General features: G+C 44.1%; 1 protein-coding gene across 2 annotated transcripts in view; it reads left to right on the top strand.

Moving 5' to 3' along the window:
* The window catches only part of TGFBR2 (transforming growth factor beta receptor 2), a 63,008-nt gene that overhangs the window by 46,925 nt on the left and 4,002 nt on the right, over positions 1-12,081 (top strand). For both annotated transcript variants that reach the window (XM_076331136.1, XM_076331135.1), the window contains exons 5-6: positions 2,320-2,461; positions 10,412-10,539. In XM_076331136.1, the coding sequence (XP_076187251.1) occupies positions 2,320-2,461; positions 10,412-10,539 (270 nt within the window). The remainder of the gene's footprint in view (positions 1-2,319; positions 2,462-10,411; positions 10,540-12,081) is intronic.

The raw sequence follows: 12,081 nt of genomic DNA, 5'->3' as shown, positions 1-12,081 counted from the left end.
TTGCAGTCTTTTCGGTTTGGCCACCCACGATGGATAATATTTGCAGACATTACTTAATGTGAGTACATAAGTCTGGACCTTTGTCCCATTGTGTTCAAAGGACTGGTAGGTGCCAGCAAGGCCATCAGTTCCTCACCTCAGCAGCATCAGCAACCTTGTAACAGATGGTCTCTCTAATCAGATAAAGAGGGATATCTACTACCCCTCTGACTGACACACCTCAGGGCACAAAGCATCCCTCAACAGCTTGAAAGAAATGTAAGGCCTCCAGTAAAAAAGATCCAAAAGTCACAAAAATTATAATGATGTACCACAGGAAGAGAGATGTTCCCTCACTAGAAGTTTTGGAGCAGCAAGAACTGAAACCAGACTGGTCTTTGCAAAGAGAAAGCATATCCATACTCCAGAGGGGCAACCAACTCTGAATTGCTGGAGTTTAGATACCTAAAATGGCTTTGAGACTCAGGGCTCAGGTTTCTGTGAGATACAGGAAAAGTATCTCTGACCCAAAGACCTAATAATCTAAATGCAGATAAAAGGACACAAGCAGAGAGGAGCACATGATAAATCCTAAGCAGGATGGAAATGGGATTGATTTGATACAATTCTTCAAATAATTTTAAATTTTCTCCACATTTGCCACCGTACTTTTTAGTTATAGGGCTTGATCCTCCATTGTCCAGCAAAGCTGCAGAATAATTTTCACTGCTGCAAAGAGTGTGAAATGCCAGACCAGAACAGCACATTGTGACAATGTTAAGAATCTGTATTTAGGCACCATTAGCTCTTGTTAAAATCAGCAGGATTTGGGGGTGTGGGACTGTGGGCCATAGTATACAGGTAACCCTTCTTAAGCTTTGGATGGGGTCTGCTTGGGGAAGAAGTTGTGTGTTGGGGAACGGATTGGGGGTAGGAACAGCCTCTGCTGCAGAATTTCCATAGGTTCATGTTCTGTAGGGGAGGGAGATGCTGGCCTATTCAGTGGTGCTGAGACATGATTGTCCCAAGTACCCATTCAGGGTGTGGCTGTTGCTCACATGCTTGGCCTTAAATTCATCACAGAGTCCACCTAAGAGGGAATTTAACTTTGGGACTGATCGCACAGGGTTTTTTCTGTCCTCTGTTGATAAAGGCTTTGATCCTACAACCACTTGGATGTTTCTGACACAGAAATTTGCTGCTGTTGCAGGGTCCTATGACAAAGCTATGTCCTTGATCTTTCCTGCTGTCTTCTTACGGTGCACTGCATTTTTTGTGGAACTTCTTCCCATTTGCCCTGAGCCTGGGGTGATAAGACATGTTTAGAGAAGCTTGTAAAATGGATGTTGTAGGGCTCTCTCAGGGACCGTACATTTACTATGTGGCTGCCTGCAATTGCAGACCCAGTAACTGAAATGATCTGTTGCAGTCCTGCTTGCCGCTGGGCTCTGTAGTGCAGTCTACAAATAGCTCATTTGAATCACAGGTCCTACTGCATCACCCACTTGTGCTTGTTCATCTCTGTGATTAACCAGTCTCCAATCTGAAACTGTCTTTGCCTGATCAAAGACTTATTATGTTTGCAGTTCTTCAAGGGGGGTAAATTTTTTATACCTACCCTGTGAAGAGTTTGTCATTTGAGAGCAACTGTTGAGTGATCCAAAAATTCTTCCTTAAATCCTTTCTTGTGATAAAAACAGATGTTTAAACTTTGCCTTCTGTAATGCAAGGTCATAATCTAGATTTCAGCAAAGCTGCTAAAATAATTGCTAAAAATTGCACAGTATGAATAAAGTTTATGAGAACGGTTTTTCAAACAAAGGGGCTGATTTTTAGTTTCGATTCAAATGTGTGCTTCTGCATTCAGTATTTGTGTATTTGCTTTCTTCTGCCAGGCCTGCATTTACCACTTTCCTTTTAAGCCTACCATGAAAAGAAACAGCTAACACTGTAATATGCAGTGCAAAAGAATACAATGTGTTTCTTGCTCATCCGAAACACACTCGGTCAGTGGCAATTGCTTCAGGCCCAAAGGGCAGAGTTTATCTGTGAACAGCCAAAGAGTGAGAAAGCTTGTTAGTGTCAAAATTATTTGCTTAAGGAACTAAAAAGGGCTTCTTTTTCTTTCTTTACCAAGGGAGGTGCAAGTAAGTTGGTAGTCAGAACAATGCCAGATTCCCCTGGCAGCAGAAAATACAACCTGTGCCAAGTATGGCCTGCATTTTTGGATACATGTCAAATGGCACCGTTTCTGTGAAAGCTGAAGTTAAATCACAGCAGAATCCAAAACATGAATTACAATTGCAGCTCCTGAGCTCTTCCCAATCTCCTCTCCTATAGGTTGGCACAGCAAGGTACATGGCCCCTGAGGTTCTGGAATCCAGGATGAACCTGGAGAACGTGGAGTCCTTCAAACAAACTGATGTGTACTCCATGGCTTTGGTCCTCTGGGAAATGACATCTCGCTGTAACGGCGTCGGAGGTAAGTGCCATCAGTTTTCTTCTCTCTAAAAGTATGTTTGGACAGACAGGCTCTTGTGGTTGTCTGGGGAGGGGATGATTCTTTTTAACTCCCACCAATTGTTCTAGGGTACCTGGATGCTGTAAATTAACAGGCCTTTGGTAGTATGAGATGCGCATGTGCATAAGCAGGCTTGAAGGGTAAGCACCTAAGAGAATGAGAAAATCGGTCGTGGATTGGTGTAAGGATAAATCTGCTGTTAGGTAGACTACTTTTAAAGATAATTAATGTCTGATTTTTCCTATAACATCTTGAGTAGCCATGGATTGACTCAGTCTGGTTGACCTCACCCAAAATGATTAGAAACATAAGACAATTTGAAATATTACGACCAAGAAGTGATAACTGCCTCCCATTTACTTTCATAGAATGTTAATTCTGAAACCTAATGAGGGCCAGTTAAGTGTCGCATTTACTAATTGATCATTTCAGTAAGAGCCATCATAGTGATACAGAAACCTTCCTTCTTTCCCAAAATCCCCAGCTGCTGCTCGTCATTTTTTGTGATGTTGTAAGAGATCATCCATATGAGAAATCAAGGGATGTTTGTTGTATGAAGTGCAGTAACAAAATAAAAATGATTGGAACTATCAGAACAGCTCCAGGAAGAGCTGCTGTGCTTCTTCATATTCAGAGTTTGTTCACTGAAACAAAAATCTCCATTTCTGCTTTGCCTAAAGCTGCCCCAGAATTCCCAGTGTGCAGCACTGGTATGTGCTAGAAATCAGAAAAGTTGCTGTTGAGATATCTGCATTACATATTGCCATGTTTGAGGATTTTCACCTTACTTCAGGGACTAAAATGAGACTAAGTTACATATAAAATTCTTCAGTCTGCTGGTATTGTCTAACATTCATTCTAACAAAAACTGCTGCACAGTCCAGGGCTCTCACAGCCAGTCTAAGGAGTGGGACTGTAAAAGGTAACACTAATGTGGGTATTACAGTAGACATGCAACTATGATTTGATTTGTTATCCTTCTTTCAAAACCACAGAGGCTCCTTTTTCTTCGGACTTGGCACGGTTGCATCTCGAAGGGCTGCCACAGAGACAGGACAATCTTGCAGGCTAGAGCACCACAGTATGGGGAACATAGTGTACAGGAGGGAAACCAATGTCCCATGGGAAGATGTGCATAGCTGCTCCTTGTTTCTCTGCTAACATCCGTGGGATACCACAAGGGTGTCCATGGAGGTCTCTGAAGCCACTCTGCAACAGTGGCTGTGTGGCTGCATCACGGTGTCCGTGTGCAGGCGGGAGGAATGCCTCCACCTCAGTCTCCTCCTATGCCTGACGAGCATTTAGTCTTGTTGGGTGGGCTGGACTGTGGGCAACAGATTTGCCCCTGTTTGCACCCTGCTGGGAAAGCTACAAAGCAAGTATGTGTGCAAACAGCTAGTGCTAGCATAAAAGCATGAAAAAAAATTCTTTTCTAGTCAAACATTTCAGGGAAAAAACATTTGGTGCTTCAGGAACTGAACCTCAGTCTGGCATATTCCAAGGCAAACCTATCCACATTTAACTGTCATGGTCATGCCTGTTTCTAAATGCATTGGCACAATCTCAGCCTTTTATTAGCACTTTGTAAATGTGGCTGAGGAGATTTAAAACCCGAGAAAAAGGATCTTTGCCCTGTCTCTTGAGCTCTCCCTGTTTCTTGCATTTAGGAACTCACCTTATTAATATAAATATGACCGGTTCACTGTGGAGGCTTTTATCTTTGCTGATGCCCGAGTCCCTTCCTGTTCATATTTGCTGAGTACAGTGAAATGGAGATTGTGGCAAGAGCAAACCTTATTGCTGCTGTTCTCAGAAGGCAGCTGCCTAAAAGAGGATATAAAGGGAGTTTCATAAGGAAGGAAAATCACCAGCATGTTTAGCTAGAAGAGACTGACCCGTTATAACCTTGAGAAGAAGAGTTGAACTCATTTCAGGAAAAGGAAAGATTTCTGTGGCCCAGCATCCCCTTCGCTTTCAAGATGGAGCTTAACCTCCACCCACATCCTGATTTTCCCTATTCATTTCATCCCTCAGTGATCCTCATCCCCAGAAACACATTTCTTGAATTTCATTTCTCTATTTCAGTCATCTTTTCAGGGGCTGAAGCCCCCAGCAAAACCACAGGAGTACTTGGGCAGATCTGTGGGGGTGGAACTTGGGCTTAGTGTCTTCATGCAGAGCAGTTAAATACAACTCCCAGGATGTAGCTCCCTTAACTTGTCACTGGTACTGAGCTGCAGCAGCATTGCACGGTTTCTCTCATTTCCTTCTTAGATTTTCCCCTGGTTTGTGCAGTCTGGCTATCTTTGCAACCAGCTGGTGAAATACCCTTACAGTGATTCATGACTACAGCTCCCCCTCTGCTTTCTTTCTCCATCTGTCACTCGTGAGATTCCCTCCTCTCCTCGCAGCCTTCCCGAGGAGCTGCCTCCACTCACGCAAACCCCTCTTTTCTTCCTATAGTGTTAGGCACTGAGAGAAATGACCTCACGTATAAGCTGGAGCAGGCTGACCTGATTGCAGCCAGCCTTTCCAAAGGAGCCTAAAAGATGTAGGCACCGTCTTTGCAGGGCAGGCTTGACTGTGGTGTCAGCTCCCTGTCGCTAGAGAAACCTGTGGCAGTTTAGAGGGGCAGGAGTGGCAGTCTAAGCTGAGATAGCAGCATTAGCAACTTTAATTAGGGAGGGAAGCATGTGGGGGGGCTAATTGCCATTCAGCCACGTAAAGGTACAGTGACTGATTTCTTTTTCAAAGGGAGCTCTCAGGATTCATTTGTCAGCGTGCAGGTGTTCAGTGAGTGTGGGAGGCAATGGAGGCAGGTCCTTTCGCTACAGCAGCTTTGTCAAACACAGTCTCCATGCTATGCCAGGCCTTTTCAGTCAGCAGACGTTTAAACAAAAATACCCAGCAGCATAATCCATACTGTGAAGCTGCCGTAGTAAATAAGCAGGTGGGGATCGGCTTTTGAGAAAGGCCATGCTGTTCATTGTTACTTTGTTGTGCTAAATATGGAGAAGCAGAAATGGGGCACGAGGGAGAGGGAGACAGAGGCAAAGATCGAGTTTGACTGATTTTTCACTGGAGTATAATTTAAGAGGCATATTTAGAAACTCAGCGATACTACTTTGGGGAGAACTTCAACTGCTCCACGCTGCCATTAACTTGGTATTTCATTCAGCGCAACAGCTGTGCACCAGATGCTGCATGTTGCAAGAAATATAATTTTCATCTCAACCACTTGCTTTCAGAGCGACACAGCTTTGGCGACAGAGGCAAGTGTAATTTCTCTGACAGCCTCCTAGAAAGAAAAGAAAACCATCTGTTTTGTATCGGAGCTGCTACGGGTGGGGGACTGTTGGGAGTGGCAGGGGAGAGGGAGAGGAAAAGGAACTTCTGGATACACGGGGTTGGTGAAGAGAGAGAAGAGAAACCCCTCAGAAAATGGCGACGTTGCTCATGCAGTATTGTAGTGCTTGGAGCGGTGGCTGGCTTCAGTATAGCAGCAGGGCTTTGTTTGAAATGGCAGCCTTGCTTTACCAGACCTGTGTTTAATGTGAATAAAATCACTGATTAATCTTATGCTTACTTGGAAAGAGTCAGCCAAGAGCCACAGTTTGGTAACTAAGCATTTGTGCATCCTGTACCTCATGGTAACATGAGCATGAAATGCTCAGCTTTCATCATATTGACGTGGAAAGGTGACAGTTTCTGGCAGCAGGGAGCATTTTGATAGCCTGTACAGTGGGGCTGTGTCTGCGCATTGGGCCCTGAGGTGGCTGCAGCTGGGGCCTGATTTAAACCTCTCCTTCTGTGGAGCAGAGCGCAGTTAGGGCACGTCTGCACTGGCTTGTGGTGGCATATAACCCCGAGCTGGTACATCCACACAGTGCAGCAGCACCCCATGACAGTAACTCATGTCCTAGAAATTCTCTAAATGTCACCACAGTACTACACATAAGGTAGCAAGTGCTGTCCTTCAACAAGCCCAGGTAGCAGTAGATAAGATCACTGCACTACACTCCATGTTGGGCACTGATGTGCTCTGTGTTCCTCTACTTTCCCACCTCAGGATCCAGCACACAGTGACTAAGCAGCCTGTAACCGTACACTGATGGCAGAGCTCGTGCACTCCCAAACCTTTGGAAGGGTGGCTGTGTCTTTGATCATCAGATGTGAAGTCACTTAAAACATGTCTGTGCAAGGGAAACTGCGCAGTGAGTTCACCCATCCCAACACACCCTTACCCTTCCCAGCTAGCATCCGTATTCTGAAGGAATGGAATGGGGAAACCTAGGGAAAATGTGAAGTAAGCATTTGACAGCTCCTTTAACTTGACCATGAAATGGCTTTTGAGCCTCTGCTTTATGCGTTATTATCCCTTTGTGCAACAGCTAAGTAGATCCACCACCCAAATTCCTCTAGCGTAAAGAAAGACACAATCTGCACACACACAGAGGTGTGTGTCTGTGTGTGTGCGCGTGCATGAGCTGTCACAGTAGCTCCACCATCAATTGATTTATCCCTTCTGTGGCTCTCCCTTTGTAAACTCTGAAGGGAGGGGCATTTCAAAAGGACCTAAAAGTTCCCGAACACAAGCCCACTGCTGTGGACTGTGCTTCACAGTTGATTTTTGCTGGCCGCCTTTCACCTCACTCCTGCTTTGATTCTACAAATGAGCCTTCATTTCCAGCGTGAGAAGTTGCCCCACAGAAATCAGTAAGACACATCACATGAGGGAGTGTCAACAGGGTTTGTGGGTGTGCTGTTCTGACCCAAAGGAAGAGAATCTCACTGCAAAGAGCTTAGAGTAGAGTAGAAAAAGATTACATCAGTGGGGCATATTTTTCACGAGGAAGCCACGGCCAAATTTTCCAAAGCATTCATCAGACACAACAAATAGATTTTCAGTACTGTCTCTGTTTGGGGCTAAAATTCCAGTCCCAGCCTTTCTGAGAGTTACGGCCAGGCCATTGTCAAAGGAAACCAGAAGTACAGCGATTATTAGTGCAAGATAGCTCACAACCATAAAGATTAAATGCTGGAGGTTAAAGTTGAAGGAACTCTGCCATTACTGAACACTAAAGGTGCTGTAGTTCATGGTACCTGAGGTATTTATGGTACTTCAGCCAGTTGTCATTTTTAGTGCCTGACTGGTCTAAAAACAATCAAAAGAAACATATAAGGCATGAAAAATAGATTCAGCATCTGTATACAGCCGTGCACAAGCAGCTAGGCACAAACACCTTAACCTACCTCAAATTGACATCTGTTACATCTACTGTAGCACGTCAACATGATCCATGAATAGCCCCAGCTATTTCTGCAAAATGTGTCTGACACCTGAGATTCCACAGCATAAGGATGATCTACTGTGAGAGGATTCGGTGGGCTTTTCTTTCTAAGGGAAAGAGAAGCAAGATAATAAATAGCAAGAAGATGCTGCATGCTTTTCAAACCGAGGGAAGGCACAACTGTAGTACTATAAAGTCATTACTGTGAATTGGCATCTGGCCTCAATTTCTCTTTCTCTACCATTAAAAAAAAAAAGAAAACAAACAAACAAAAAACCCCCAAACCCCCAAAAAACCCAAACCTGAAAAACCTCTTCACTCTTTATGTTTGGAAGAGGAAGGCTCATAGCATAGAAAGAATTTCTGAAACAGGGAAAATGTATTACAAACCTATCAATTCCCCGGGAAGGCTTTCCCTTCCCCCACTTGAACCATCTCATGAACCTGAATGGCCTTTGGATTAAGCTCATCAAGAGGGAACAGGTCAGCACCGCAGCACCAGCTTCCCTCTGTTGGACATTCGGACTCCTCTGACTCCTCATACTGCAAGAAGATCTCAGAGCCTTGGCTGGTGTCCATGACCACTACCACAATCAAACCATGACTGATGGAGATGGTGTAGGAAATGGCTGTCTAGGTCACGCTATTTAAATTTTCCCAGCAAACTTTAATGCTTTGGTTAGCTTTGAAAGTAGAGGTATCTGCTTTGTAATCGTTATGCATCTGCTGCATAAGTAATCCAGGTCTGACCAGCAAGATGGCAACTTCCCAATTAACTTCTAGGGCTAAAGTCTTGTAAATTTACTTTGGCTGAGTAATCTCTAACTCAGATTAATGCGGGTGAAACTGGTATGCCTTCTTGTAGAGGAAAGAAAGGAAGCAGACTTTGGCCCTTGAGTCTTAAAGAAAGTGATTTACGTATGAGAAGGTAGGAGTTGTGTTTCGGGACTATAGCCACTCTCCAGAGCATTGTGTGGACAGTGGCCAGCACCAGATGGTTCAGGAGAAGGAAGGAGAGCTCTGCAGGAGGCATCTGTGGGGTGATCTGCTGCACTGCACACACAGTTGTTTGCAGCTGGATCTCTAAATGCTGAACATTTGAAGCACAAGGTTTAATATCGCTTCCAAAATGTTTGTTATTATAACTTGGCTATTCTTTTTAAGCTTTAGAAATTCTTTTTCTGTAGCCTGATAAAGTCTTCATCTCGTGGCCATCACGTAGAAGTGAGATCTACAGCCTGACTAAGGTTTTGGAGAAAAGTCCACCTTTTAGTTATGTTCGATACTACCTTGTTTTTATCATGAGACATGACAGAAGGATCTGACCTGTGTCAGATAACTAAACCCGTTAGTTATTTTCAGTATTTTATCATATGACCCCTTACCTTTCTCTCCAAAGTAAACAAAGCCAAGCTTTAGAGGTTCTTCCCATTTTTGGGGGGCCTTTAATCATTGTTATCACCCTTCTAGGAGCTTCTTTTTACCATAAAATGCCCCTTGAGAGGAGTGAGCAGTACTGGACACTGCATTTGAACTTTGGTTGTAACATTACACAACAGTACTGTGTCTCCTGTCTCGTTCATCACTCTTCACACATCTTCTGGGCACTCACATGCATTCTTCAGACTGCCTTGTAGATTACACTTCAGTTTTTCTTGCCCTCAATTAATTCCTAGAAAGAAATAAGAGGCAGCAGAACAGGCCAACTTCATAAATCTTTATCTAATACTAGCAAGTCATTAGGCCTGTGAGTAAAGTCTCCATCTGTTCCCAAAGAAACCACAGCATTTTCTACACTGTGTCAGCATCTACTATAATATTTCCGCTCTCAGAGATTTCTTGAGTTTTCTCCAAAGGTCCCATATGTCTGCCTCTTCCTTTCTCTCTCCAAAGAAAAGCGAAGAAAATATGCAACATGCAAACAAAAACTAGAATGGCAGCAGCCCCTTCAGGAAGCTGTGCCCCCTGCATCATGGGCCAAAACTGACCCATTTTGGGAAAGAGGCCTAAAATAAGAGCAGACTACTACTTTCTATAAAGGAATGCAGCTCAGTAATAAACAAGGGCAGCACGGCAGCTTCCAGCACTGCTCCTTACTGTACCTTTGTCCTTTTCAAGCAACTGTTTCCTCCTAGCAATCTGGCACATTAACATCTATCATGACCTAGATAGATTTCAGTTTATATTTCACCTGATAAGTGTGTGTGGACTCCAGGGGACCTAAGGGGGACCAGTTCTTGCAAGCCTGACTGAAGCAAAACTCACCTTGAAGCTCCTGTGTGTTTTGCTTCAGCACAGATTGAAAGGCTCACAAACCATTATAGGTTACTCTGCTGCTCTGACTGTTGCTAATATGATTATGTACTAAAGGATTTAAATGAAAATTGTTTAGCTGGCTGGGAAAGAAAAGGGGAGGGAGGGGGCGTGTGGGAGAAACACATTTGAAACATTTTTGAAAATGCCAACCGGCTTTGCTTTGTTTGGAGCTGGTCAAGCAGAACAGTGGCACTGAGCAGCTAATCAGTAGCTCCTACTCCTCCAGAGAACAGCCAGCTCCCTTCACACTTGGCACCAGCGCAGCCCAGCTGAATACCCTTGTGTTTGCTTATTCTCTTGGCAGAAGTGAAAGAGTACGAGCCCCCGTTCGGCTCTAAAGTGCGAGAACACCCCTGTGTGGAAAGCATGAAGGACAATGTCCTAAGAGACAGAGGGCGACCCGAGATCCCCAGCTCCTGGCTTAACCATCAGGTAAGAGCACCACATGTGAGCAGCTGGGAGCTGCATTATACATTTAGCTGCTGCCTGAAGCCTGAACCTTAACTCAGTGTCCTGTCCAACAGGCTGGACCTCTCTTTTGCACAGATTAGAGCTCTGTCACATGGTGACACCGGTGCTGCCGTGGTTCAGACACCACGGTGCTCTGCACCATGCCTAGCCCAAAGCCCTGGGATTTCTGCTGCCCACCAGTGTAATCTAAAAGTGATCAAAACAAAAAGATTGGAAACCTGAGATGCGACAATCATCTAGACAGCTACAGAATAATTAGGGCCTTAAAGCACACTGTGCGCAGGCTCTGAAAGGTCAGAGAGAACAACTTCACACATGGGCCCCTTCAGCAGAGAAAACAAATCTCAGTACTTTATCATGGAGAGCAGTCATAGTTGTATCCCAGCTGTTGACAGGTTTAAGAAAATAGGAAATGGGTCTTCAGCAAGCCAGTCTGTTTTTATTCAGGTTGCGCATTAGCAGTCCATTTCCCTTGCATGTCATGAAGCACTCTGTCAGCTTTCCCCATTCACGGACACCATGGTTGCACTTCCTAGGCAATAGTTGCAGCCCGATTTCTCAGTAGATGAAACGGAATGGAAACAAGCCAAAGGCATGCATTTCTTCACCTTTGCTCTGAGCAGTTTTATCAGAAGAGATAAAATGAGAATCGTCTCAGAGGAGACGTGAGGCTTGGTCATTCCACTTGTCAATGAAATATGTTAGCGGTCTTTACAGACAAAAGGAAAGCATCGTGGACATTTATAAAAGCCCAGGCAACGAAGATCAGCTAGTATTTCCATCAGGAGCAATGTAACACTCCCTTTTTCATTCCTGTTGAGATGTTAAAATCACAGTCTAACACCTACTTAGGAAAGGCCAAGTGAGTGGCCAAAATCAATCATCTTTCTGACCAAGAACAATGCATCTGCTGCCTGATGACTATGGCAGAGTGCAGCCCCTTCCTGGACCACTTGCTCCTTATGTAGTCATCTGTGATGAGTATGGTTACTGAGGAGGGCTGCTTTAACTGGGGAAGAGAGCTGTATTTTGAGGGACACCTGGATATCTGGTGTTACGAGTACTAAAAAGACCTTGACATTTCCATGATATGATTGACATGCCATAGATACAACCATCTTCTAAATGACAAGTTAAGCTGGGAAGGAGAGATTATACTAACGCTCATCTTTATAGGAAAGAACTGTTTGCAGAAATTTTATAAAAATTGTGGATGAGCTGGTAAAAGGGATCATGAGTTGACTGCAGTTGTTTGTTTTCCACAAAGCCAAAATGAAGTCCAAACTGGTAATACATATGTGGTAGTTTAGGAGAGCCCAATTGACAAAGCAGAAAAGAATCCTGAGCCAGATCATTTGGGAGATAAAAATTAAATAGTAGAAAATGCTTAAAATTAGGAACAGTGTGAGAACGTTTCTCGGGATATTCAAAAGACATGGTTTCATGTGTGAAAAAAATTATAGTAAAGAAGGGTAGAGAACTGATTAGGGAGACAGAAGAACA

This window comes from Aptenodytes patagonicus, chromosome 2, assembly GCF_965638725.1.
Source record: "Aptenodytes patagonicus chromosome 2, bAptPat1.pri.cur, whole genome shotgun sequence".
In the NCBI taxonomy this organism is placed as follows: domain Eukaryota; kingdom Metazoa; phylum Chordata; class Aves; order Sphenisciformes; family Spheniscidae; genus Aptenodytes; species Aptenodytes patagonicus.
Note: the sequence above shows the minus strand (reverse complement) of the source record. Positions and strands in the feature narration are given on the sequence as shown.